This window comes from Rhinolophus sinicus, chromosome 13, assembly GCF_057876585.1.
Source record: "Rhinolophus sinicus isolate RSI-liver-muscle chromosome 13, RSI-T2T, whole genome shotgun sequence".
In the NCBI taxonomy this organism is placed as follows: domain Eukaryota; kingdom Metazoa; phylum Chordata; class Mammalia; order Chiroptera; family Rhinolophidae; genus Rhinolophus; species Rhinolophus sinicus.
This window is the reverse complement of record NC_142513.1, coordinates 47,125,286-47,152,512: the sequence shown is the minus strand read 5'-3', so window position 1 is coordinate 47,152,512 and position 27,227 is coordinate 47,125,286. Positions and strand designations below refer to the sequence as shown.

Genomic DNA, 27,227 nt, shown 5'->3' with positions numbered 1-27,227 from the left:
AGGAACTGAAAAGGAGAAAATAATAAAATAGAAAATATTCAATTGAGAGTGAAGACTAAAAATTTATACTCATGGGCGACTGAGAGAGATCACATGTCGGAAGCCGTCAGCAATGCGGAGGGGACCATGACTCAGGCTACTTCCAAGAAGATGAGGGAGCAAGTGCAGTTCAGTCACAGCCTTTTCATTTTCACACGTATAGCCACCTGACCCAGCACCATTTGCCCAACAGACACTCATCTCCCCACTGAATTGCTTTGGTACTTCCGTTAAAAATCAATTGAGCACATGTACATGGTCTGGTCCTGGATTCTGGTTCTATACATCTGTCTTGTGCTAATGCCACTTTGTCTTCATTACTCTAGCTTTAGTTTAGTTGTGAAATCGGGTAAAGAAAGTGCCCCAATGCTGCACTTTGAAAAGTGCTTTGGTTATTCTAGGTCCTTAGAATTTCTATGTAAACTATATAGTTAGCTTGTCAATTGCAGCAGAAAAATCAGTTTAAATTTTTACTGGGGTTGTATTGAAACTATAGATTAAGATGGCAAGAATTGCCAACTAAACAAAATTGCAAATTCCTGTCTGTGAATATGGACTATTTGTCCATTTATTTAGTTCTTTTCTTTAAAAGTTTTAGCAACCTCTCAGTATTTTTTGGTATAGAGATCTTAGGCATATTTTGTTAGATTTATTCCTAGTTTTTAAAATGTTTTTGGTACCACTGTGAATACAATTGTTTCTTAAACTAGAACATTAGGTAGCTGGGTTTAGGTCTTTCTTCTTTTCTATTATGAATGTCTAATCTATAAGTTTCCCTTTCAGCCAGCTGCAGCTGCATCCAAAACTTTTTATGTGTTTTATTTTCATTGACATTTATTTTTAAATATTTTCTCATCTCTGATTCATGACGATTAGAATTGTGTTGCTGAATTTCAAGACACTGGGGTTTTCTCAGAGATCTGATTGTTACTGATTTCTGATTAAATCTGTTGTGGTCACAGCACACACAGTGGAATGACACAACTTGTGGGCTCACCATGGCACAGTGCAGCTGTTGGATGGGGTGTCCCACAAACGCCAATCAAACTGAAATGGTGGATAATGTTGTTCATGTATTCTACAGATGTCATGGCTTTCTTGTCTAGATGCTCTGTCACTTTCCGAGAAAAGTGTGATAAAACCTTCTATGACTGTGGAATCGTCTACTTTGTTTTAATTTAGTGAATCAATTGCTTTCTGAGGAACATTTGTAATTGTTATGTCTTCCTGATAAGCTGTCCCATTTGTCATCATTAAACATCCCTCATTATCTCTAATAACACTATTTGTCTTGAAGTCTACTTTAAAGCCATTTTAGCCTTTATGTTTACTGTCTTCATACTACATATTTTTCCATTCACTTACCTCCAATCTGTCTGTATCTTAATATTAAAATGACATCTCTTGTAGGCAGCAAACATTAGTCTTATTTTTGTAACTAGTCCCCCAATACCTTCCTCCTAATTGGAACGTTATACTTAATGTAATTATTGATAGAGTTGCATTCAGGTCAGCAAACTTATTATTTTTTTGTTTGTTCCTAGTTTTCTATTCATGTCTCAGCCCATTTTTCCTGCTTTACTTGAGGCTACTTCAATACTATTTTATTCTTATCAGTTGGCTTTTTATCCAAATATTTTACTTGTATTTTTAGTAGTTACTCCAGGTATTACAATATACATACCTAATTTTTCTACAGTTGGCTTAGTTAATATTTTATTGCATCAAGTAAAATGTATCAGCCTTGACCTCTCATATTTCCCTTCATGTTATAGTTGTCATATGTATTTCACCTACATACAACAAAACTCTCACCAGACAATATTGCAACTTATACTTTCAACAGTCACAACTAACTTTAAAGAACTTCACAGGAGAAAAAAATTTGTTTTAATATTTACCCAACTAGTTACCATTTCTGGTTTCTTTCTTCATTTGCAAAGATCCAGTTAGCCTGCGGTCTCACATCCTTCAGCCTCCACCTGAGGAAACCGAGAGTGATTTCTCTGGGTAAAGAACTGTGGTCTGACAGCTCCTATCTTCCAGTACCTCACGTGGCTGTCCTCCTGTCCCCTGGCCTTCCAGTGACAAGCAGCCCTTCACATCACCGTCTTTGGATGTTAACATGTCCTGTTTTCAGTATCTGTTTCTTTGTCTAGTTTTTAGCAGTTTGGTTGTGATGTATACAGGGTATGATCTTTGATTTTTTACCCTGTTCTTCAAAGATGTTTTTCTCTCCTATCTCTTACTCCTTTGCTAGCAACTCGATATTTATATTGTCCCACAGGAGCACGTGCTTTGATCATTAAAAAATAATTTCTCTCTATGGTCTTCAGATTCAATGACTTGTGTTGCTCTGTTTTTGGTTTACTGGCCTTTTCCTCTGTCACATTTATTCTGTTATTGAACCCATTGGGTTTTTTTATTTAAAGTATTATATTTTTATGTTCTGACCTTTGGTTCTGTTTGATCATTTCTGTTCTTTCCTGAGAACTCCTACCTTTTCATTTACTTCAAATTCATTTTTCTTCACCTCACTGAGCATAGTTATAATAGCCACTTTAAATTCTTCAGTCACTCAACATCTGGGCCATCTTGGGTTTGAGATCTGTTGACTGCCTTTTTCCGTGGAGAATTGATTACATTTTCCTCATTCTTCGTAGGCTGAATCCTTCAGCACTGTCTCCTGGATATGGTAACATATGTAAACTCTGGGTCCTTATAATCTTCTAGGGATTTTTTTGTTTTGTTTTATTTTATTTTGTTTTGTTTTGTTTGCCTTTCTTTTGTTTAGAAGTAGGTGGGGACCACAATTTCCATCTCCCCCTCAGTGAGCAGTGGGTCCAGCTCACACTTTCTGTGACAGTCTGGGTCTATCTCACACACGCAGTGCAGTTGTCATAGTTCACACTCAGTGACACTCTGGGTCTATCTCACACATGGTGCAGTTGTCACAGATCTCACTCTGACAGTCTGGGTCTATCTCACACACGCAGTGCAGTTGTCACAGACTTATTCATTTGAGCCTTGAGCCCTACCATGTTGATGTGTGCCATCCAGCATACCCCTCATTCAGGAGTTAGGCAAAGGCATGTATGGATGGTTCGACCTCTCCAGGCCTTTGCTAGCTGGTCTGGATCTGCCCCACATGAGTTGTTCAGAAACTAAGTTGGGACTTATGCCAGCTCATGCAGAGAGAAATGGGGTGGACGGTTCCTCTGGCTCTTTCCTGAGGTCCCCCCATACTCCAGTCCACAGGGGCTACTTTTCTTGGTTCTCTGGATGGAGAGAGAGGGATGCTATGGGATATTAGTCATCTATACCACCAAGCCACCCTCTGACAGAAGCCTGCCCTGAAGGGACATCCAGGAGAAAGAAAAGCAGGAAAACTACCTCTAAAGAGGGTCACTTCTCCAGGTGCTGACCCTTCTCCACAATCCACCTGCTTTTGCTTATTTTCCAGTGTTCATGGATAGTTTATTTGTGTATTTTGTCCAGTGTTTTAGTTGTAATCAGAGGGAGGAATGAAACTCAACATTCTTTCTTATTATGAAACTCTATTAAAATGGTCCTCTTCAACGCAATTCTATATTTAAAAATAGATTAAATGTGTTACTTCTCCTGTGCCCAAGCCTCCCCAGTTGACCTGTGCATCATCAGCACAGGGACCTGGGCAGGGGCACAGGTAGGACCTGTGTCCCCCTGAAGCCCTCTACAGGTAAGAGAGGTCAGCACCAGTCACACAGCAATTCTGGATAACGAGGGAAGGAATGGGTCGGCCTGACTCCTATCAGAACTGGGCAGAAAACCCGGAAAAGTCTCCATGCCCATCAACTGTACCGAGGGCAGGCCCAAGTACGTCGGTTCTCAAGAAGTCAAGTACAAAGTCAAGGTGCCCTTTGGGTCCTTTTACCAGATGCCCTCTGCTCTACTCTTCCCTGCGGAGTTGTCCTTTTCATGACATCCTAGCTTATTTTCAAATTGTCCCCAACAAAACTGACCCGAGTGAAAAAAATTCTGATGTTTAAAGCCTCTGAAATATATTGCAAGTTCTTACGTGTTTAGCAGCTGATGCATCCAGCTATTTTCACAAACATCTGGAATACATGATAATTATTATTATTTTAGTTGAACTTGAATGACACCATCATTTCTGCAGACTGTCAGAGCTGGGTCTGAAAAGGACTATCACAACTGTTATGAATCTTTTTTGCTACAAACATTGAAAAATAAAAGTGATTGTGTGTCCCTTCCTCCCCGAATGACGTGAGGCAATCCTGTTTGTGAGGCAGCTGTTCCTTACACACTCAGCTATGAGAAGAAGCAACATTTAAATGACCCTCATGTTCACGTGCCTGGGAGCCAATCAGGGACCAATCTCTCTTTCTACAAATAACCTTCTTCTTATGGTGCTCCTCCACACTGGAATCAGAAATCCACTTAAATGCATCTATGGGGTAAAAATGAATCCTATCTATGGTTATATGCCATGAAGGAGAAACATTAGAAGTGACTTGAATAATTACTGAAAAACACCACATTAAAGGAATAAAATAATTGTTGATTTTTGTTGAGTGTTTTTCATAGTGATAGCACTGTATTTTCTTGTGTTTTCATTTGGTTAGTTTTCTTGTTTTAAGGCAAGAAGAATAAGCCATTGGTGCATTTGAGCTTGTAAACAGAACTACTGGTGGCCACTCTCTGACCCCCTTCCCTCCCAGGGCGGCGTGTAGATGACGTTGCTCTCTACCAGCACACTTTAAGTTAATTTTCCCAGTAAATGAACATTCTTTCATTCACATTATGTTATTTCTCAGTTAATCTTAACATTTCTCAAGACAGCTGAGAATAGAAGAGATATATGACTTTTATATTATAAGCCCTAGGGCTTATGAATAAAGGGAACTTATACCCAAAAATAATTCACACAAGAAAGTGAAGGATTGCCAAGGACAATTTACAAGGCTGCAGTGAAGCCTGGTTTGGAATTTGGTTGAGTTATTCACTATTCACGTGAAATTATTACATGCAACCTAAAATTAGAGCCTTTATCCTACCTATTATTAGCGCTGTTATTATTTTCAGTGACAGTCTTGGCATAGCTAAAGATATCCCACTGGCAGAGACACAAATAAATCCAGACGCACAGAGGCCTCTCCAAATCTCCTGGACACCCAAAGAAGGGAATGAATACAAAGCACGGACGCGCCCACATGGAGAACTCATTGTTCAGAAGCCAAGAAATCACCAAAGCTTTCTAAGTTTGCCAAGAAATAGCAAAATTATTTTTTCTCTTTTTTCTCAGTTCAAGATTCTGACAAAAATATTCTTACGAGCAGCCTTCTTAGATGAACCACTCTCCACAGCGCCTGTGACAATTATTATGAATGACACACGGTTTGATTTCGAAGCATCAGTATTTTGTAAATATGAGATCCTCGTAAACCAACATTCTACATGGCTCAGTCCCTGTATTGTTTGACGCATACGACCCCTGGGTGCCAGGCATTGTGAGGCTGGGGACACAGCAGGCACCAGCAAGGACATATTCACTGACTCCTGGGGCTTTCTATTCTGGTGACACAAGACCGGCAAATTTACATATACACGCAACACACACATGCACATGCTCACACACAAAGCATATTTAGGTGATAACCTGTTGCAAGAGAAGGAAAGCAGGGAAGGAGCAAACAAGTGATAGGAGGCCCTTTCCTCAGGCCCAGGAGCCCCGAGGATGCAGACTTGAGAGTGCCTGGCAGGGCAGCAGCAGCCACCAGGTGGCAGTGACAAGTGCAAACGCACACTCACGCAGCGAGGGGCCACCGGGGCTGGGCTCAGTGAGCAAGGAGTCCGTGGCGGGAGTGACACCAGTGGGGGGGGGGGGGAGCAGCAGGTCGCTTCAGCCTCTGAGCCGCATCTACTCACTTCATTGCAGTGCGATGACAGCACGCTGCTGTCAGGACACCAAACACGGCTGTTCCTGCCAAAGCCTGCAGGGAAATGCATGGTGTCGCAGCAACAGAGGGACAGCTTCTGTTCAGTTTCCCCAAAAGAGCCCAGAGGCCCTGGAGGACCAGCTTCCCAATGCACGAAGCACAGTGGAAGCACCGCCTCATTCAAGATTCTCACACTGGCTGGGAGGCCATGAAATCCATGACTGTCCCAGAGCCCTAAGACAGCCAGCGACTCTTGTTTTCTTCTTACGGTTATAAATATGGGTTTAAATGTGTTTCTTAAAATATTTAAGCTAATAACAAAGAGAATACAAATATGATCTATAACCTCAAAACACTGTGAAAATAGTTGCAAAGAAAATTTAACAACGTAGTACCTCAATAGAGGGGAAGAAGAAATATCAAGGAAACACAACAGTACATCAAATATACTGGTATATCAAAAATCAAAAATACACAACAGCATATAGTTTAAAATTAGATCCAAATACATGTTCTTTCCTAGAAACCAACTAACAACAACATGACACATTAAAAATAAGTGAATGGGCCATTTCAGGAGACTTCTAGGTCAGACAAAACAGCACAGACCCTTCTCCTGCTCATCTCTGCTAAGCACAGCTAGGAAGCCTGGAAACAAATCGAGTAAGAGGAAAGTGAACTGGTGCAGGACCTCTGCAGCATGACATCTTCGTCCCCCCCCCCCAACCAGCACCTCCCAGCCCCCAACACGACAAGAGGAGGCCCTGGGAGAGACGGTGCCTCTGACAATCCCAGGGGACTATGGCTCCCTCGCCAACACAGGTGCAGGAGGCATTCTTCTCCCTGCTGAGAACTAGCTGCTGGGGGGCAAGGCCTGCCTTCCTGCTAAGGCATCGCTGGGGCAGCCGCAGGGTTCCGGGAGGGGCACCCCACCACAGCGCATAGCTCCGGGAGTGCTCTGAGACCCCACAGGAAGAGGGTCCCGTTATAACCAAAACTCAGCCTAGATGGGGACTGTCCCAGGGATGCCCTGAGCTCTGCAGCTGCCCTGGAGGGGGGACAACCACCATCGCTGGCAGAGGAGAAAGCAAGCTTCCTCCCCTGGACAGGCCACGATGTGGGGACACGATGTGTCCAAAAGCCCTGGCTGAATGGGGTGTGCAGGTTGCCAGGCGGCCCGCTCCCCACATAGACGCCTGCACAGGGCCTGCTCCTCGTCCCGTGAGGACGGAACACCGAGGGGCCAATCCGGCCCCAGAGCACACACAGGCACCTGCAGGGCACCTGCTCACCCAGCGGTGGTCTGCAGAGCTGGCATCACCTACATGGACCTGGGGGACTCTCGGAGAACATTCTGGACATACTGCCCCCGGCTGCGAGAACATGTGACAGGGACCCCCTTGGTGGCCTCTCAACATCAGACAGCAAGGAAGGAGGACAAAGGGGAAGAAAGCCCTGAGAGAGCCTGTGTGTCACTAGTGCTCTCTGAGCCTCCGTCTGCCAAGGGGGCTGCTATGAGCGAAGGGATTCACGCTGGGGGATGTGGCACAGCACACACGCCGAACACGGCCTCCCAACCAGCACACACTGCCCTGCATATGACCCACCTAGTAAGCTTCTCCCTGAACCCCAATCTGTCAGTCAGCCAGTCTGTCCTTCCTGCTGGTACTGAGGACGCACAGCTGTCACGATGGAGCGACCTTCGCAAAGCCCACGGTCCCCTTCCGGTCCTGGCACTGTGAGTCACCCTCTTTCACTTGTTGACTGAAGACTCCAGGACTCACGGACTCCCCCCAACCCGCACTCAGGGCCTCATGAGAAAGAGTCCTGGCTCAGAAGGTGTGCGGGGAGACTGAAGCGAGGACTGAGGTGATGTCGAACTCCAGCTGCTCACTAGACACACCTTCTATTCCTGAAAGGCAAGCCCTGGAAACCTGCTTCCCCAGGGCTCTGGCACATGCCCTCCTGTCCCCACCCACCAGCCACAGAGCATCTTCCGCTCCCTTGGGAGGGTCCAGGAGACTGGAAGCCCCAGAGCCTGACTGAAAACTGGAGAACTACTGGCACTTGCATTACTCTGGCCCACTCTCATGCTCAGGAATGAATCTTCAATATTTGGGGAGCATTTCTCCCATATAACAAGGTGTCTTTTCATTCTAGAGAAATTTTAAGTTGATGTTTCACTTGACAGTATCAGGAAACCCTTTTTTATTTTCCCTTAGAATAACATGCAGCACAGAAACTCTCCCGATTCAAGACATTGGTCTCAGCCTCTGACAGGATCTTTAAAACGATGGATGTACTTTGCCGGGCACCTGGCACGAAAATGTTGCTTTTAACACGATGCCTTTGGATATGCTTAAACTCTCGCCTTTCCCTTTATTCGTCAGGTGGGGATCAAAGTCACAGCTCAGGTTGTCACTTCCTTCAGCTCTGACACCGTTCCTCCTGGAGTCTGGAGTGACAGCCATGACACCGCTGGCGGGTGGGCATCGAGCAGGCTCAGGGCTTCACTACCCACGGGCCCTAAGCTGAGGAAGCCCAGGACCCAGTGGGGGCCCAGGCCGGGGTGGCAGAGGCCCTGCCCTGTAGGCTGGCACAGTCTCCCGGGAACAGGCAGGAGGGAGCCCTCACCCCGAACGACGTAAAGTCTGGGGACCTTCCCAGGAGACGCTTCAGAGGCAGGATGCTGAGTCCGGGATTCACGGCCGACTCAGCAGTAGGGCGACTTCCGAGGGCTGTGCTGCGGCCTCGGTGTGGGAGCGCGGGCGGGCCAGGTGCTGAGGCTGTGCTCCCGCAGGTCACAAGGGAGGTGGCCGCTGTCCCCGCGGGCAGCGACCAGGGGAAGGGAGGGACGCAGCAGGAAGCAGGAAAGTGTCTCCTGGTCGCCGGAGCTCAGGACGCAGGACGAGGGAGTAGCGAGTCTGCTCTAGACCCCACCCCCGGAATATCAAAGCGCAGTCACCACCCTCTCTGCACTGTGGAGTTCCGAGGGTCGCACAGGGCCACACTGCTGGGACCCTGCGTGCCTGGCCTGCGGCCGCCCTGCTCAACCTGTTCACTGTCTGGCAGTGGTTTCCTTTTAGAAGTAGGCAACGCCAGTAGCCCAGGTCAAGGGCAGTGATGGATCGAATTGCCTGACTTCCAACATTTCCTCCCCAAAAGGTAAGAGAAACAAGAAGGGGAAGATAAACTCTGCACAGCCATGCCTTCCCCACAACCTGAAGACAGAGAACACCAAAAGGGCAAGATGACTGTAAATAAGAAGCGAACATCGCACCCAAGCCAGCGCGCTAGCGCCCCTCCCCCAGGAGGCAGAGAGGGGGCTTCCGGGAAGGCCCAGGGCACGGTGCAGGGCCATGGGGGGCGACCGTGGGCGGGTCCCAGCCGGGCTCCACAAGGGGCAGGACCCTGGTGTGGCTCTGCCGGACGCCCAGCGGTGGGGGATGGGGAGGGGCCTGGGGGCAGAGAACTCAGGAAGGGAGAAGCTGCTTTGGACAACTGAGTGGTTACTGTGAAAAGCAGGAAAGGAGGCCGAGTGGGGGCCTGCAAGTCAAAAGCACGCAAAGTCGTTCTGCTGACAGAAGAGGGCGCCATTACATAGAAATTGTTTTTAAAAACAAGCAAACCCAATACCATAAAATTTACAAGAAGAAAGTGAAGTCACGCATACAGATACAGCAAGAAAACATCGGGAACTGAAATTTCACACATCAACTGAGGAAAATTCCCCTCCAAAAACCCATGAAGCAGAATAAAACTGCATGCCCACATTTCAAACAGAATAAATATGCTAGAGCACGCTTCTAAAAACACAAACATCCAGCAGAAACTCAGAAACAGAACACAGAAAAGGACAAATAGATACAGACGACGCACTTGACAAAATCCAATACGCTTTCTGATAAAAAAAAAATTCACAACAAACTAGGCATATATTGGAACCTTATCAGCTGATAAAGGGCCTCCCGCTAACAGTATGTGTAAAGGTTAAAAACTGAATGTTTTTCCCCTAAGATCAGGAACAAGGTGTGGATGTCAGTGCTTTTCAGCACTGAACTGGAGCTTCTAGTCAACAAGACAAGAAAAAAAAGAAACAGGAAAAAAAAACAGGAAGGTGGTTGGGGGACAGAGAGTGTGAGCTGGTTAAAGACATCCAGATCAGAAAAGGAAGAAACTAAAATGTCTTTATCTGCAGATTGCATGAAAGAAAATTCTAAGGAATCCAAGAGCTGCTAGGCTAATAAATGGGTTCAGCAAGGTGACCGATATAAAAGATTAATGGCATTCTATACAATAGAAATGTACATTTAGAGTATAAAATTAAGGAAACAATTAGGTTCAAAATACCATCCAAAAGAATATAACACACAGAAATGTAACATAAGAAATGCAAAACTTGTACCAAAATGTTTTTAATTACCCTTCAAAACACACCACTACGAAAATGAAAAGAAAGCCAAAGACTGAAAGAAAATATTTGCAAATCATAAAACTGATGAAGGATTTGTATCCAGGATATATAAAGAACTCTTAGAACTCAATAAAAAGGCAAACAACATAAATGAAAAATGGTGAAAACATCTTAACAGAAATTCACCAAAAGAGATATAGAAATGGCTAGTCACTGAAAAGACTCTGAGCGTCACAATGAGGTACCACTTCTCACTACCTACCAGAATGTCTATAATCAAGAAGGAGGTAACAGTGAGAACACAGAGAAACTGGAATCCTATCCTATCGCTGGGGGGCACGTAACATGGTACAGCTACTGTGGGAAACATTTTGGTCATTTCTTAAGAAGCTAACCTTATGATAAACCTAGCATCTACCCAAAAGAAATGAAAACATACACACTCGTATATTCACACAAAGACGCATACTCAAATGTACACAAACATTTGCAATAGCAATATTCATAATACCCCAAATTGGAAGCAGTATTGATAAATGTGTAAATAAAATATAGAGCATCCATATCACAGAATTCTCTTCAGCAGTAAACCACATGAGCTAAAGACAAACACTAGAACACAGAGACTTCAACATCAGGATTCTAATTTTTAAAACCAGATAGAAAACACTACACGATATGATTCCTTTTAGATGGAAAGTACAAGAGAGGTAAATCAGTCAACAGAAAGGAGACCAGTGATGCCTACAGGTGGAGTTGGAGCTAGAATTGACTGTAAATGGCATGTTTGGGGGATGATGGAAAGGTTCTAAATTTACTAGAAATCATCAAATCATAAACTTAAGATGGGTGAATTTTAGGATATGTAAATTATATCTCAGTAAAGTTGTTTTAAAAATTCCAGTGTTTACCCCTCCACCCCATCAACCCAAAGTGAAGTATAAAATTGAGGAAAATATGACATATAATTGAGGAAAAAATCCAGATGAGACAGCAGTTTATAGCTGGAGTAAACATTAACTGGGGCAGAGACTTTCAAAGGCCAGTCATAAAAACAGTAACCAGAACATTCCCCTTCATATTCTACAGGTTCAGTGGGGAAAGAACACTTGGAAGAGGAGAGGTGACATTTGTGAGTAGGGAACAGAGGACACATCGTATAATTCACTATTCCCTGAAAGATTGCAAAGGCCCACATGAGTCACTTGGTTACAACTACACAATCCATTATGAGTCAAATCATAGGTTTCAAAGACCTGTCTTAAAAACAATTAGAAAAAAATAGTGCTAAGGTTTTAACCCAGAGAGGAATTAAAAACGAATGGTCTGTCATCAGCAAGTTAAGGCGATTAATGTGACACATTTAAGTGCGCTTGAGGGGATCTTGTGGGGAGTAGGACTTTTCTACATCAGTAAAGCTTGGTATTTGAGAACACAAGTTCATAAATCAAGTCTCAAGATTGAAAAGTACTGTGAATAATTCTGTAAGACTATAACTAAAACAATACATATTATTCACTTGTTTCTCTAAGGTAGACTTTTCCACGAAAACATAGAATATTTAGTTAAATATTACACAAAATGAAAAGGGTCAAGTAATGTTATCCTGTAAACTTGCTGTAAGAAGTCATTTTGCTCCAAACCCAACTTAGAGCAAACTGTATTTTACAGCAAATGAATTTCGAACAAGTTTAAAAACCCCAAAGATAATTCAAGAAAAAAACAACGGCAACCAACTAAACAATTTTATCAGAAATATTTAGGTGGCTAAGATTAAAGCTGGTTTAACTTAGAGCCTAAATACAACCTCTATCATTTTCCACTCAGTGAATATGTGGAAAGACACTTTCTTCATTCACTAAATAAAATATGAAATATAAAATCTAGGTAAAAGATCACATTGCAAAAGTTCTAAAGTCTTACCTCCATCAGAATAAAGAGTGCTGCAAAGAACAGAAGTGTTGCCCATTCTACTCGGTGTAGAATTATCTCGAAATCATGGATATCAGCTAAAATTAGCAACCAGATGGCACCCAGAATAGCAATCCACCCTGGAAAACATAAATGGACATACAGATATAGTTCAATTGTTAACACACTAATTAATTTTTCATCTTCTGATCGCTTTTTTCTTTATTAAGGATAACTCATTCTACAAACTGAACATATTTAAAATGTACAATTTATATTTTAGTTAGTGTATACCCACATGACACCAATACTACAAGCAAGATAACGAACTTCAACACCCCACTGACACCAATGGACAGATCTTGCAGACAGAAAATCAACAAGGAAACAGCAGCTTTAAATGATACATTAGACCAAATGGATTTAATTGATATTTTAAGAGCATTTCACCCCAAAGCAGAATATATATTCATTTCAAGTGCACAAGAAACATTTTTCAAGACAGACCACATGTTAGGCTACAAAAGAAGTTTCAATAAATTTAAGAAGACTAAAATTTTGTCATGTCTTCTCTGACCACAACAGTAAGAAACTTGAAATCAACTACAAGAAAAAACTGAAAAACACACAAACACATAGAGCCTAAATAACATGCTACTAAACAATGAATGGGTTAATAATGAGATCAAGGAAGAAATCAAAATGAAAACACAATGACCCAAATAGGACACAGTGAAAGCAGTTCTAAGAGGGAAATTCATAGCAATATAGACCTACCTCAAGAAACAAGAAAAATCTCAAATAAACAATCTAACCTTACACCTAAAGGAACTAGAAAAAGAACAGCAAACAAAGCCCAACGTAAGTAGAAGGAAGGCTATAATAAAGATCAGAGCAGAAATAAATGAAACAGAGTCTAAAACAACAACAACACACAATACAAAAGATCAACAAAACCAAGAGCTGGTTCTTTATAAAGATAAATAAAATTGATAAACCTTTAACCAAACTCATCAAGAAAAAAAGAAAGAGGACCCAAATAAAATGAGAAATGAAAGAGAAGTAACAAGTGACACCACAGAAATACAAAGTATTGTATGAAAATACTATGAACAATTATATGCCAACAAATTGGACAATCTAAAAGAATTGTATTAATTCCTAGACACATACAGTCTTCCAAGACTTAATCAAGAAGAAACAGAAAATCTGAACTGACTGATCACTACTAATGAAATCAAATCAGTAATAAAAAAATTTTAAAAATCCAACAAATAAAAATCCTGGACCAGATGGCTTCACAGGTGAATTTTACCAAACATTCAAAGGAGAATAAACACCTGGACTTCTCAAACTATTCCCAAAAATTCAAGAGGAGGGAGGCCTCCCAAGTTCATTTTACGAAGCCACCACTACCCTGATTCCAAGACCAGACACAGACATTACAAAAAAAAGAAAATTATAGTTTGATGTCCCTGATGAACATAGATGCAGAAATCCTCAACAAAATATTAGCAAACAGAATTCAGCAATACATTAAAAATATCATACACCACGATCAAGTGGGAGTTATGCCTGGGATGATTCAATATCCTCAAATCGATTAACATGATACACCACATAAACAAAATGAAGGATAAAAATCATATGATCATATCAATAGATGCAGAAAAAGCGACAAAATCCAGCATCCACTAATGATAAAAACTCTCAGCAAAGTGGGAATAGAGGGAAACTCAACATAATAGAGGTCATACTGGGGGTACCAAAAAAATGTATACAAGTGGACACTTTGGTCAACATTGCTCAAGCAGTAGTTTACTATAATCAGAAGTGTCTGGATGCTGATGGTAACCACTTTGAGCATCTCTTGTAATTGCAGAAGTCAAACGTGACTATCAGTATATATTGAGTATTACAATTTTAATATAGTTTTCCTTTCTTAAAATGTGTATACATTTTTTGGCACCCTCAGTATATGACAAACTCACAGCTAGCATCATATTCAATAGAGAAAAGCTAAAAGTATTCTCCTTAAGATCAGAAATAAGACAGGATGTCCACTTTCACCATTTTTATTCAACGTAATACTGTAAGTTCTAGCCACAGCAATCAGACAAGAAAAAGAAATAAAAGCATCCAAATTGGAAAGGAAGAAGTAAAAACTGTCAGTATTTGCAGATGACATGATACTATATGGAGAGAATCTTAAGGATTCCACAAAGAGCTATCAGAACTGATAAGTGAATTCAGTAAAGTAGCAGGATACAAATTAGTATTCAGAAATTGGTTATATTTTTATATACCAATAACAAACTATCAGAAAGAGAAATTAAGAAAATAATCCCGTTTACAGTTGCATCAAAAAGTAAAATACCTAGGAATAAATTTAACCAAGGAGGTAAAAGACCTGTACTCGGAAAATTACAAAACACTGAAGAAATAAATTGAACAAGATAGAAATAAATGGAAGTATATATACCATGCCCATGGATAGGAAGAATTATGGTTAAAATGACCACACTACCCAAAACAATACATAGATTCGATGCAATCCCTGTCAAAATACCAATGGCGTTTTTTACAGAACTAGAACAGTAATCCTAAAATTTATATGGAACCATAAAAAAACCCAAATAGCCAAAGCAATTCTGAGAAAGAAGAACAAAGATGGAGGTATCACACTACCTGACATCAAATCATACTACAAAGCTGTTGTAATCAAAACAGCATGGTACTGGGCCGGGCCGGTGGCTCAGGTGGTTAGAGCTCCGTGCTCCTAACTCCTAAGGCTGCCAGTTTGATTCCCACATGGGCCAGTGGGCTCTTAACCACAAGGTTGCCGGTTCGACTCCCTGAATCCCGCAAGGGATGGTGGGCTCTGCCCCCGCAACTAACATTGAACACGGCACCTTGAGCTGCCGCTGAGCTCCCAGATGGCTCAGTTGGTTGGAGCATGTCCTCTCAACCACAAGGTTGCTGGTTCGACTCCCGCAGGGATGGTGGGCTGGGCCCCCTGCAACTAGCAACAGCAACTGGACCTGGAGCTGAGCTGCATCCTCCACAGCTAAGACTGAAAGGACAACAACTTGAAGCTGAATGGCACCATCCACAACTAGCATTGAAAGGACAACAACTTAACTTGGAAAAAAAAATAAAGTCCTGGAAGTACACACTGTTCCCCAATAAAGTCCTGTTCCCCTTCCCCAATAAAATCTTAAAACAAAACAAACAAAACAAAAAAAAACAGCAAAAACCAGCATGGTACTGGCATAAAAACAGACACATAGATCAATGGAACAGAATAGAGAGCCCAGAATAAACCCACATCTATACAGTCACTTAGTCTATGACAAAGGAGGCAAGAATATACAATGGGGTAAAGACAGTCTATTCAGTACATGGTGGACAGATACATGCAAAACAATGAAACCGGACCAATTCTTGCACCACCTACAAGAATAAACTCAAAATGGATTAAAGATTTAAATGTAGGATCTAAAACCATAAAACTCCTAGAAGAAAACATAGACAGTAAACTCTTACACTGCGACCTCGACACCGGGTTTGAGGAATGAGAACGCAGAATGCAGTGGTAGTGGGGAATGAGAATGCAATAGTGAAAGCAAGAGATGGGAAACCAAGGGAAGGAGGTGAGAGAAGGGGGTTCCGCTGGCAGGGACACTGGGGTGTCACTGGATAAGGAGAGGGTGCTGTGCGGATCTCCTGTAATTCTGCAGCCCTTTCACAGCCTCTCATCTCATAGGTGGTCAGGTTACACAGACTCAGCCCTGTGGCCCTGCTGATGTCACTTTCTGTCTCTTTTAGGAACAGTTTAAAGGTGTGGTTACTGACAGAGATGATAGTATCTAGTCTGTTCCATATCCCTTCTGATGTTAAATTCTGGAGGGGCTGAGACTGCAGGCGCTGGACATACCTCCCCTCCCTCCCCTCTCCTCCCCTCTCTTCCCTCGCCTCCCTTCCCCTCCCTCTTCTCCCCTCCCTTGCCTCTCCTTCCCTCCTCTCCCTCATCTCCCCTCCCCTCTCCTTCCTCAAGAAAATAAAACAGGAGGCAGTGCAGTAAGGCACCCCTTTTCCTGCACCCCTGCCCTTGCTGACCCTGCCCAGTGTGGGGGAGCAAGCTTTGAAACCTTTCCTTCCTGACTGTGATGTTAGCTGCAAAGCCCAGCAACAAAACCCCAGCAGTGAGACTCACCTAGATCCAGGTGAATGCCGGGGAAAAACGAATTGAGAAAGAACATGAAGATGACAAACCCCAGCACCGTGAGGCATTTGGCGAGCAGGATCCTGTCCGCTATCCCGTGCTGTGAGAGAGGAAAACAACCTTCTCATTCCTGCCCCATGGCCGTCGTCCTGTGTGACCTGAATCACTACAGATTTCTCTTTGTGACAAAAAACAGAACAACTTGAACTTGAAAGAAGATAATGAGGAAATGTGTTACAAGGAAAACCGTACAGATTCAAGAGTAGAGCACCCAAAATCCTTATGAAAAATAAACAATAAATTCACAGTGCAGTGCAATCCTTTTATAAACACCTGGCTAAATACCTCTTCAATATGACAGAGAAAGTGCTACACTGTTCCCAGCCCACTGCAAGCATCAGGTGAGATGCTGGCAGAGCCGCTGGGAGACGACACATGACCCCAGGGACCTGGCCTTGAAGATACATGCATTTCCACAGGTGCTGGTGCGCGTCGCCTTTTGCTCCCACTCTCTCCCATGTGCAAATCCCTGCTCACGATGGAGCTGAGGTTGACACGTTCTTGCAATAATAACATGCTGAAGTCTTACCGGGTCCCTTCATGCAGCGCTCATGGGGACGCTGGGGATCCCGGAGGGCACTCAGCACGCCCCTACATGACAGGAGGACACCATGTTCTAGGTGGGGAAGGATGAGCCGGAAGACACACTGTGCCCAGCAGCACTCATTGCTCTCAGAGTTGCAGACCAGCAGCCTGTGGGCCTGACCCACAGAGAGAGGCAGAGCGAGGAACCCCAAGGGTCTGTGCTCCCAAGGCCACGGCCAGACGGGCTGGGCAGGGAGTGTGGCCCCCACACACATACTGATGGGCGCCAGGTCGTCCTGCCCCCAGGCCGCTGTGGGGGTCGTGCTCCACCATGTGAAATGTCTCAGGTGGGATCCCACAGGCACATCTGTCTGTCTGTCTGTCTAGCGTTAGAATTAGCCACACGTAGACAGGTGAGAACTCTTAGCAGCAACCCGGGACACTGCCAAGCTCCTTGCTTCTGCCCTGCACCTCTCCCCAGCCCTCGCCCACCAGGGACAGACAGGTACAGGGCCTCTTCCCTACCCCACAGCCAGAGCGCAGTCTAGCAAGGCAGGCAGGGTCTGTGCGAGCCTGGGGCCCAGACAGTGTCACAGCCACACCCTTCCTCCACAGCACAAAGCCCCAAGAACACACTACCCCCCAGGACCCCAACCCCAAAGTTCCCTTCGGCCAAGGACAAAATGCTCTCATCACAATTAGAGAGTAGATCTTCAGTCTCTCCCTAGGAAAGAAATGGCATGGATTTAAAACTTCACAGAAACCGGAATGAGTCCTCACAGATTCTGAGAGGCACTCTCTCGGCCGGGGGAGGGCGTTACGTGTTCTCATGTGGGCTGAGGATGTCCACAGGCGCGGGAAGGTGAGCAAAATCACCCAAAATGAGCTGTCGCTCCGGAAGGCAGAGAGTAGGCCACCTCACCCCATGTGTGTCCCTAACGCTGCTCCATCTCAGGCTTCTCTTGTCCAAAAAATGGAAACCACGGACCCGCCTCTCAGGCTCAGGGAGCCACGGCACCCACATTTACCACAGGAAGGGAACAGAAAGTGTAACCTTTCGATTTGTGGACAAAGCGAGCCTCAGTCTCCTCTTCCAGAGGCGAGTCAGAAACCCCTGAGAAAAGAAGCCGCAGGACATACCTTCCTTTCCAGCTCCTGGATGTTGGTCTCCCAGTTCTTGTCTTCTTGTGAGATCTGTCTGAAACAGAAAAGGGCAGACTCGTCCTCCGGGGAGCGTCTAGCCGGCAGGTCGGCAGAATGCCCACTAAGGGGCGCCTGGTGGGGCTGTGAGGTGGGTGGGACATGCCTAGTTGTGGCAGGGGAGCTGGGTGAACGGGTTGGGAAAGATGCTTGCTCTGTGTTTCTAAAGAAAAACAACACATGAGATGATGGAATGTCTGGTGAAATGTGAGGGAGCACAGGAAATGTCGGCGGACACTGGCCTGTCTTCTCACCCTTAACCTGGGCTGCTATCAGCATACCGCAGAGCCAAGGGAAGGTGACCCAAAACTGGCCCATGAGAGGCTTAGCACAGCTTCTGACACCCAAACATACTCATTACCATATTTTCCCGAAAATAAGACCGGGTTTTATATTAATTTTTGCTCCAAAGGACGCATTAGGGCATATTTTCAGGGAACGTCTTATTTTTTCATGTACAACAATCTGCATTTATTCAAATACAGTCATGTCATCTTCTGGAGCATCATCATATCGTACTAAATGCATCCGTCTGGCTGATGATCTTAACTGGGGCTTATTTTCGGGGAAAACACAGTAGCACGCAGTTCGTGGTGACATGGTGTGCTCTGAAGAACACTCGTGTGACCTGACGGAATCGCCCATGTGGGCACTAGGGGCGATAGGGGAGGTCGCCCTGTGGGTACCTGTGGAAGGTGTGCAGCCGGTGGGCCAGCAGCTGCTGCAGCTCTAGCACCTTCCCCAGAAGCAGGCCGCGCACCGCTGTCTCTTCTCTGCTGGCAGGGCTGATGCGCTGTGCGGTCAGGTGCCACACGTGGATTTCGTGCTTCAGCTCTGCGGAACAAGAACGTCAGCGGACACCCACAACCCCACTGCCTTCCAGGGACCGGAAGCACAGTCGCGGATATGCAGATAACCAAGGGCCAAACCACACAGCAGGGCTGTGAAGCATCTGTGTCATCGGAACCAGGGGACAGAGCTGACTGTTCAAAGTCACATGGATCCCAAATCATGCAATTTCACCTCTCTGCGCAAAGAATCAATTTTGGAATAGACATATCAGAGCCAGCACGCAATACCCTTCCCATCCCAGGAAGTTAATTCCTGCAGCCAGCAGTTCAGGTCATGCTTTCAGCCAAATGCAGACACTGCCCAACCTTTGAACAATTTCAGAAACACAGTGTAGTTCTCAGTGGGCCGCGCCTGGGCTCCACAGTAGGGCATGTGGTAAGAACAGGACATGGGATGGCCCTCGCTCCCGACCAGGCCCCACACTGAGCTCCTGTCTAGGAAAGGCCATAGGTGAGAGGGACGCAGACAACCTTAGGAAATGCTGAAATTAACAGGATGAGGCCAATTTTCTCCCATCAGTGAATTCAGACACCTTATGATACAGAAGAGTAGAGAGAAATGATTGGCCAATTCATTGGCTTCTAAAATACTAAAACATTTTATGGAAGTTTCCATGTAAGCTCTATTTTACCATTAAAGGCACCACATAAATCCCTCAAACTATCCACTGAAAGGATACAAGGAGGCACAGTATTTTCACCAATCACCTATTATGTCGACATACTGCACCACACCAAGCACAGGAATTCGAGATGAAAGTCAAAGGCTGAACCCTCTCAGGCAGGTCTGAGCAATTGACAGTGGCTCAGGGCAGAGGGGAGGCTGGGCAATTACCCAGGCCTGTGTTGCAGCTCTCAAAGCGACAGGAAAGCACAACCTTTTCAGCCCCTCTATTCCATGCACGAGTGGTGATCACCCACTAGGTAGCAGACCTACTACAAACGCTGAGTGGCATCAATGAGCGAGGCGGAGAGACGCAAGCTGAGCATGTCCAGACTCAGAAAAGACACAACCACCAGTACACAGGAACACTACACTAAATCCATCTCGATTCACACATGGTTTTCTCTAAAGGGTCAAACAAGGTGAGTGATGTGTTTTAATTCGATACAAATTGACACTCTGTAGCTTACTGAAAGAAACTTGGGTATAATTCAAGTTTATACCTCTTCAGAGAATCAGATCCATAATTTCCTTCTGGAAAGTCTCACACCTCAATAAGCAACATTTTCAGGTGGATTCTAGAATGTTCCTCCATACAGTTGAAACATATCCTAAGTCGTTTTCAAGGGCTCTTAGAGGCCTAAGCCAAATATTTCTGTTTTTTCAACACTATAATTTAATTTATTTTTGTTATAAGAGGAATACTTACAGATTTTAGCAGACCAAAATAACTTGGAGGGAATGCTTCCCAAGTTTGGCATTCGTAAACAGTAAAATAAAATAAAATAATGAAATATAATAGCCCACATACCACGTATCTTTTTAATGAGCTATTTCTTTCCAATATAAAATGTATTGTTTTTACAAAGAAAGTTTTAAAGTACCTACATTAAGTCATCTTGTATTTAAAAGAATGTCAAGCTTGTTAACACGATATATAACAAAAATGTATTTTGATTTGTATTTCAGACTAAACAGCAATAACAAAAAATGTTGACTCTCCCCCCCAAAAAACCACCATGAGATTATATAAAAGGAAAGAGCAGGAGAGGGAGAAAAACGAATGAACTTGCTTTCGGAAAAGCCAAGTACAAAACATCACTCTGGAGAAGCTCTGAGGTAGGAGTCTCAGGGGAAAATGCCCTGGCCAGGAGTTGAGAAATGGAATTATACTATCGTAAGGTTCTTATACTTTACAGTAAGTGGTAGAACATCGCTTGAAGTTGTGGCATAATTATCACTAAAATCACAAAACAGAATTAGAGCCAAAAATGTTACAGCAGAAAGAGGAGATAAAATGGAATATTTTGAAATATTCTATTCAAAACAAGACATAAAATGAGGGGGAAAGGAATATAAAAAAGAGAAAGCAACAACATAATACACTTAAATTCAACCATATCACTAATCACATTAAATATAAATGATATAAACACACCAATTAAAAGGCAGAGATTAATCAGATTGGATAAAAAAGTAAGACCCAACTATAAGCTACTTGTAAGAAATGCACTTTAAATAGAAAGGAATAAGTATGCTAAAAGTAAAAGGATAGAAAGATACACCACACTAACACTAGTCAAGAGAAAGTGGGAACTGCTACATTAACAACAAGATAAATTTCAGAGCAAGAATACGGCTATGGATAGGGAAGGTCATTTCCTAATGATATATCTTCAAGAGGACATAAGAACCCTAAATGTTTATGTAACCCAATAACAGAATTTTAAAATGTATAAAGCAAAAATCACAGAATTGCAAAGAGAAATAGACAAATCCACAATCATAATTAGAGATTTCTATATCAATTTCTCAATGATTGATAAAACAAGTAAACAGAAAATCAACAAGAATATAGAAGATTTGAATAATATTATCAGCCAACTTGACCTACTGACCATATAGACATAACATCACCCAACAACAGCAGAATATTCGTTTCTAATGCACATGGAAAGTTTACAAGTTTGGACTACATTCTAGCCATAAAACAAGTTTCAATAAATTTAAAAGAATTCAAGTTTTACAAAAGTTATTCTCTGACCATTGTGAAATTAAATTAGGGGACCAACTGTATGGTGATGGATGATAACTAGACTTACAGTGGTGGGCACTATGTAGTGTATGCAAATACAGAATTATAATGAAATATGTGCAATCTTGTATACCAATTGTGTCACAATAAAAAGTAGTAATAAGTAAAATACCTTAACAAAACACTAAAAAAGAATAATGAAAGAATGTTCTGAACAACTTTAGAATAATTCTTTGCATAACTGAGATACAATGGACAAATTCCTTGAAACATGTAAACCACCAGTAATCACTCAAGATGCAAAAGATAACCTTAATAGCCAGGCCTATATCTATTAAGGAATTTTAATCATTCTAGTTAAAAACCTTCCCCCATATACACACACAAAGACAGACAGACACACACACACACACACACACACACACACACACACACACAGAAGAAAGGAAGGAAAGAAGGAAATCCAGGCCTTTAAATGACCTTGTAAACATTTAAGGGGAAAGTAGTAGCAATTCTACAACATCTCTTTGAAAAAAACTGAAGAGGAGAATATACATCTGAACTTATCCTATGAGGACAGCGAAAAAAAAAAGAAAAAAAGACATAAAAAAGGAAACTACACACCAATATCCTCAATGTGTATAGATACATATATTCTATACAAAATATTAGCAAGGCGTTGACTCTGGTGTTTATTTGTGCTTTTCACCAAATAAGTCACGTTCTCCTCCACTTGGCAGGCTAACCTGCCCTGGCCCCTGTGATGGTATGGCCTGGTGACAGTCGGGACAGCTAGCTGTGAGCAGAGGCATCCTGTGTCACACGTGGTTCTCTTTGCCTCGATGACCAGCAGCTCAGGGCTCTGAGAACTGATGACAAGCAGGGCACTACCCGCCCACATGGCATGAAGTCAAAGTGAGGATGAGAAAAGGCTTTGAGATTTCAGGGTAACTTTTCATGGCTATGGTGCAGGGTCCTGGGACAGCAGGACCAAGTGTGCTCTGACAGATGCCCTAGGTGCCCCTGCAGACCTGCTGAACCCCATCTCTAAGGCAAGGCCTGGGAATCTGTAATTATACTAAGCAACTGCAAATTGGAGACCCCTATTCCCAACAGTGGCCCAGAGCAATCGCCCTGACTGCACAGCATGTTTTGTGCTGATTTACAGCCTATGTTGGCACTGCTGTAAGTTTCAGCATTATCCAGGCCCCAGCCATCCCCTCTTCAATAAATGGTGTTGGGAAAACTGGACAGCCACAAGTATGAAACAAGACTATACTCTGACAACACACACAAAAATTAACTCAAATGGATTAGACTTGAATGGAAAACCTCAAACCACATAATAAGAGAAGAAAAGATAGGCCCTACGCTTATGGACCTGGGTCTCAGAGGGGTTTTGTGAAACCCCTCTAAGGGAAACAAAAGCAAAAATAAATGAATAGGACTCCGTCACACTTAAAAGCTTCTGCACAGCAAAAGAAACCATCAACATAACAAAGAGGCAACCAACCAAATGGGAGAAGATATTTGCAGATGATACTTCCAATAAGGGGCTAATATCCAAAATATATAAAGAACACATACAACTCAACAACAGCAACGACAACAAAAATCTGATTAAAAAATGGGCAGAGGACCTAAATAGACATTTTTCCAAGAAAGATTGACCGATGGCCAACAGACACATGAAAAGATGCTCAACGTCACTAGTCACCAGGGAGATGCAAGTCAAAACCACAATGAGATGTCACTTCATACATGTTAGAATGGCTATTATCAGTAAGACAAGACATAAGTGTTGGAGAAGATGTGGAGAAAAGGGAGCCCTCATGCACTGTTGGCAGGAAAGTAAATTGGTGCAGCCACTATGGAAAACAGGATGGGGGTTCCTCAGAAAATTAAAAATAGAACTACCCAGCAATCCCTCTTCTGGCTACCTATGTGAAAAATATGAAAACACTTTTCTGTAAAAATATATGCACCCCCATGTTCATTGCAGCATTATTTACAATAATGAAGACATGGAAACAACTTAAGTGTCCACTGAAGAATGAATGGATAAAGATGTAGTATGTACACACACACACACACACACACACACACACACACACACACAGGAGTACTACTCAGCCATAAGAAGGATGAAATCTTGTCATTCGCGACAACATGGATGGATCTTGAGAGTATTACACTAACTGAAATAAGTCAGAAAAAGACAAAAACCACATGATCTCACTCAGATGTGGAATATAAAACAAAAAGGAGCAAATGAACTAACAAAACAAATAAAAACAAAGTCAGAGACACAAACAACAGAATGGTGGTGACCAGAGAGGAGGGGTGGGGGGGAGGGCAAAGTGGGTAAAGAGGTCACGTATGGTGACAGAAGAGACTAGACCTTGGGTGGTGAGCGTGTAGTAGAGTACACAGATGTCAAATTATAATGCTGTACCCCTGAAAATTAGATAATGTAATTAACCAATGCTACCCCAATAAATTTAATTTTAAAAAACTAAAGAAAAACTCATAGACACACACAATAGTTTAGTGGTTACCAGAAGGTAAGGGGGGAGTGGGGGGTAGATGAGGGTAACGGGGGCCAAATATATGGTGATGGAAGGAGAACTGTGGGTGGTGAACACACAATGTGATATATAGATGACGTATTACAGAATTGTACACCTGAAACCTATGTAACTTTAATAACCATTGCCACCCCAATAAATTTAATTTAAAAAAAAAAAAAAAACCTAAAGAGGCACAGGTCAAAAAAAAAAAAAAAAAAAAGGCACAGGTCATGGATTTGAACCCCCTGAAAGCACACTATGTACCAGGAGGCAGATGGGACATGACCAACATGTCCCCAATGGTCTGCATGTGACAGACCTTCCCCCGGAACAGTGTCACGGCAGCACACACTGGGTCTGCATGAGGTGTGCTCACACTCACCAACAATCTCACTGGGTTCCTTGTTGTATAGCTTCCTGTTCCAGAAAAGGAGTCTGAGGAGGGGGAAGGAGAACAGGAGGACGAAGCAAATCCCAACAAACATGTGAGCCGTGAACCCCACGAAGTCCAGGCCCTGGAAACAGGAAACAGGAAGTAAGGTGACAGGCGGGGCTCTCGCTGCACAGGCGCAGCTCCCACATCCATTCTAGCTGGTTCCAAGTGGGTCACATTCTCCTGTTGCGGGTCCGGTTTTCTCGCTTCCTTGCAGGCCTTGTGACCTCTGAGTGGAGGCCAGACACTGTGAACTCACTGTGCATTGTTGGATGTTTTTGTATTCCTGTCAATATTCATGCGGTTCATTCTTGGATGCAGTTAAACTACCGAGCAAAAGCTTGATTGTTTGGGGTCTTCCAGATTTATTAGGTGGAACCAGGGCAGTATTCAGTAGAGAGCCAATGACCACCCTTCCGAGCGCCCCTTTTTCTGGCCCGTGTGTCAAGCGCTCTTCCCTCTCATCTTATTGGGTTGTTCTTCCCCTGGCCTGGGTGGTTCCCCCACAGATCTCTGGGGCTCTCCCTGTGCAGCTCTCCTCTCTGTCCTGCACTTTCTAACTGCCGTGGTCTCTCCAGACTCAGTCTGGGCCCTCAGCTCAGGAGTCCGATGAGCCCCCGTGGCCTTCCTCCTGCACTGCATCCTGGGAACTCTCTCAGGGGTGAGCTGGGGCCATCACAGCTCACCTCACCTCCTTTGTTTCCCATCTCTTGGGGACCACTGTCCTTTTTAAGCCTGATGTCAAGTATCTTGATTACCATTATCTGATTTTGGTTTGGGATTCTTGTTTTGGTTTTTGGTTTACTTTCTTTTTGGATGTCTTAGCATCAGTAAGATAGGAAATCAGCCCCTGTTACTTCATCTTGGCCAGAGTAGAGGTAATACTGTCTGTTTACCCATGTCTGTCCACACACAAGCATTCTGGGAGACTGTATGCACCCAAATACTGAGAGGATAATTGTGCTGGGATCACACAATTTTTTTTTTTTTTTTTGGTGTGTGATTTCTATTGTCTACAATACATGTGTCACTATAGAATAAAAATAAAAATATGTGTCTCTAAAAATAGTTCTCTTCTGTGTGATGAGGCCTAGCCTGGGTGACAGGTGCCCCTGGATACACGCCAGTGCTTTGCCGAGGGTGACACGACCGTGGACGGACAGGGAAGCTCACACAGCTGCCAGCTGGTTTCCCAGGCAAACCACAGGTATTAGAGTTTAGCAGAGCATCGAAGTTATGCCCCGAATCTCTGAACATGGTGGACCCACAAAGGCCATCATACCCGACAGCCAAAGCTTAAATATTTTTACGGAACACAGCACACACAAACACACTGACATGGACACACACACACATAAACACATTGATGCCCCTCATGGACACACACAAAAACACACCATCTATAACAAACGGCACCAATTTGGAAGCGTTTTCACTGATACTAAAAGGATAGATATGAGAAAACTGTAATGACCAAAGAATGGTAAATGAAAATTAATTTTGTAATTCTAGTGCTAACTTCTTTAGATATGTAAAATACCATTTGCACTTTCTTCAAATCTTTCGTTTTACTTTATGTGCAAAGAAATTATAGTTTAATATTTATAAGAGCTTTCAAAAAATTCCCAAACATCTTGATTTTGTGAATCTTTTTTAAAAAAGAATTCACATTTTTTCATCATGAATTCACCCATCATTGCTGGAAAATAAGGGAACAGATCATTTTATTCTTGAAACCTCAGTTCCCATTAATATATTCTACTTTGACTACATAAATGAGTGTATCAATCTGTTTCCTGAAAAATTTATCAGAATGAGTATGAAATGACTCAGCCCACTTACCAGTACATTGGAGGCCCGTCACCTAACCCCACCCCCCAGAGAGCCAACAGCACTCAGCATGATGGGCAGACAGAGGATGTGTCCCTGTGGGGCACAGTGCTCCGTGGGCAGGAGGCTGGGCTCCATGTTTCCTAGGAGCCACCCTTGCATGCGGGTACGTACCATCTTCCTCAGCTCCTGGTTGGAAACAATAATGACATTTGGTGGGTCCCCAATGGCAGTGGCAGCTCCTCCAATGTTTGTGAAGATCACTTCTGCAATGAGCACTTGTCTTGGATCAAGATTCAGCACCTCACACAACCTGCCACAAAGAGAGGGCATGCAAGGCCCACTGTCCACATGGAAAGGCCCATGTGCAACCTGAATGTCTGAAGCACTTGCACAAGGAAAGCACACGCGTGTGTACACATGCACACGCACACACATGGTTGCACACGCACACACATGCACCTGTAAGGAAAGCAATGCTGAGGGGTGAACGACAACGCTACAGATACAGGCAACAGTTGACTCAGAATT

The 27,227-nt window shown here is 43.4% G+C and overlaps 1 protein-coding gene across 6 annotated transcripts in view; it reads right to left on the bottom strand.

Annotated features, from left to right (window-relative positions):
- Positions 1-27,227, bottom strand: part of OCA2 (OCA2 melanosomal transmembrane protein) — an 82,174-nt gene that overhangs the window by 15,069 nt on the left and 39,878 nt on the right. For all 6 annotated transcript variants that reach the window (XR_012491200.2, XR_002139338.3, XM_074317610.2 and 3 more), the window contains exons 14-19: positions 26,871-27,009; positions 24,816-24,948; positions 19,000-19,147; positions 18,254-18,311; positions 16,520-16,628; positions 12,316-12,443 (exon numbers count right to left, since the gene is read on the bottom strand). Coding sequence is in view for 4 of the 6 variants with exons in the window: in XM_074317610.2 (XP_074173711.2) it covers positions 12,316-12,443; positions 16,520-16,628; positions 18,254-18,311; positions 19,000-19,147; positions 24,816-24,948; positions 26,871-27,009 (715 nt within the window). In the remaining 2 variants the exon portion in view is untranslated. The remainder of the gene's footprint in view (positions 1-12,315; positions 12,444-16,519; positions 16,629-18,253; positions 18,312-18,999; positions 19,148-24,815; positions 24,949-26,870; positions 27,010-27,227) is intronic.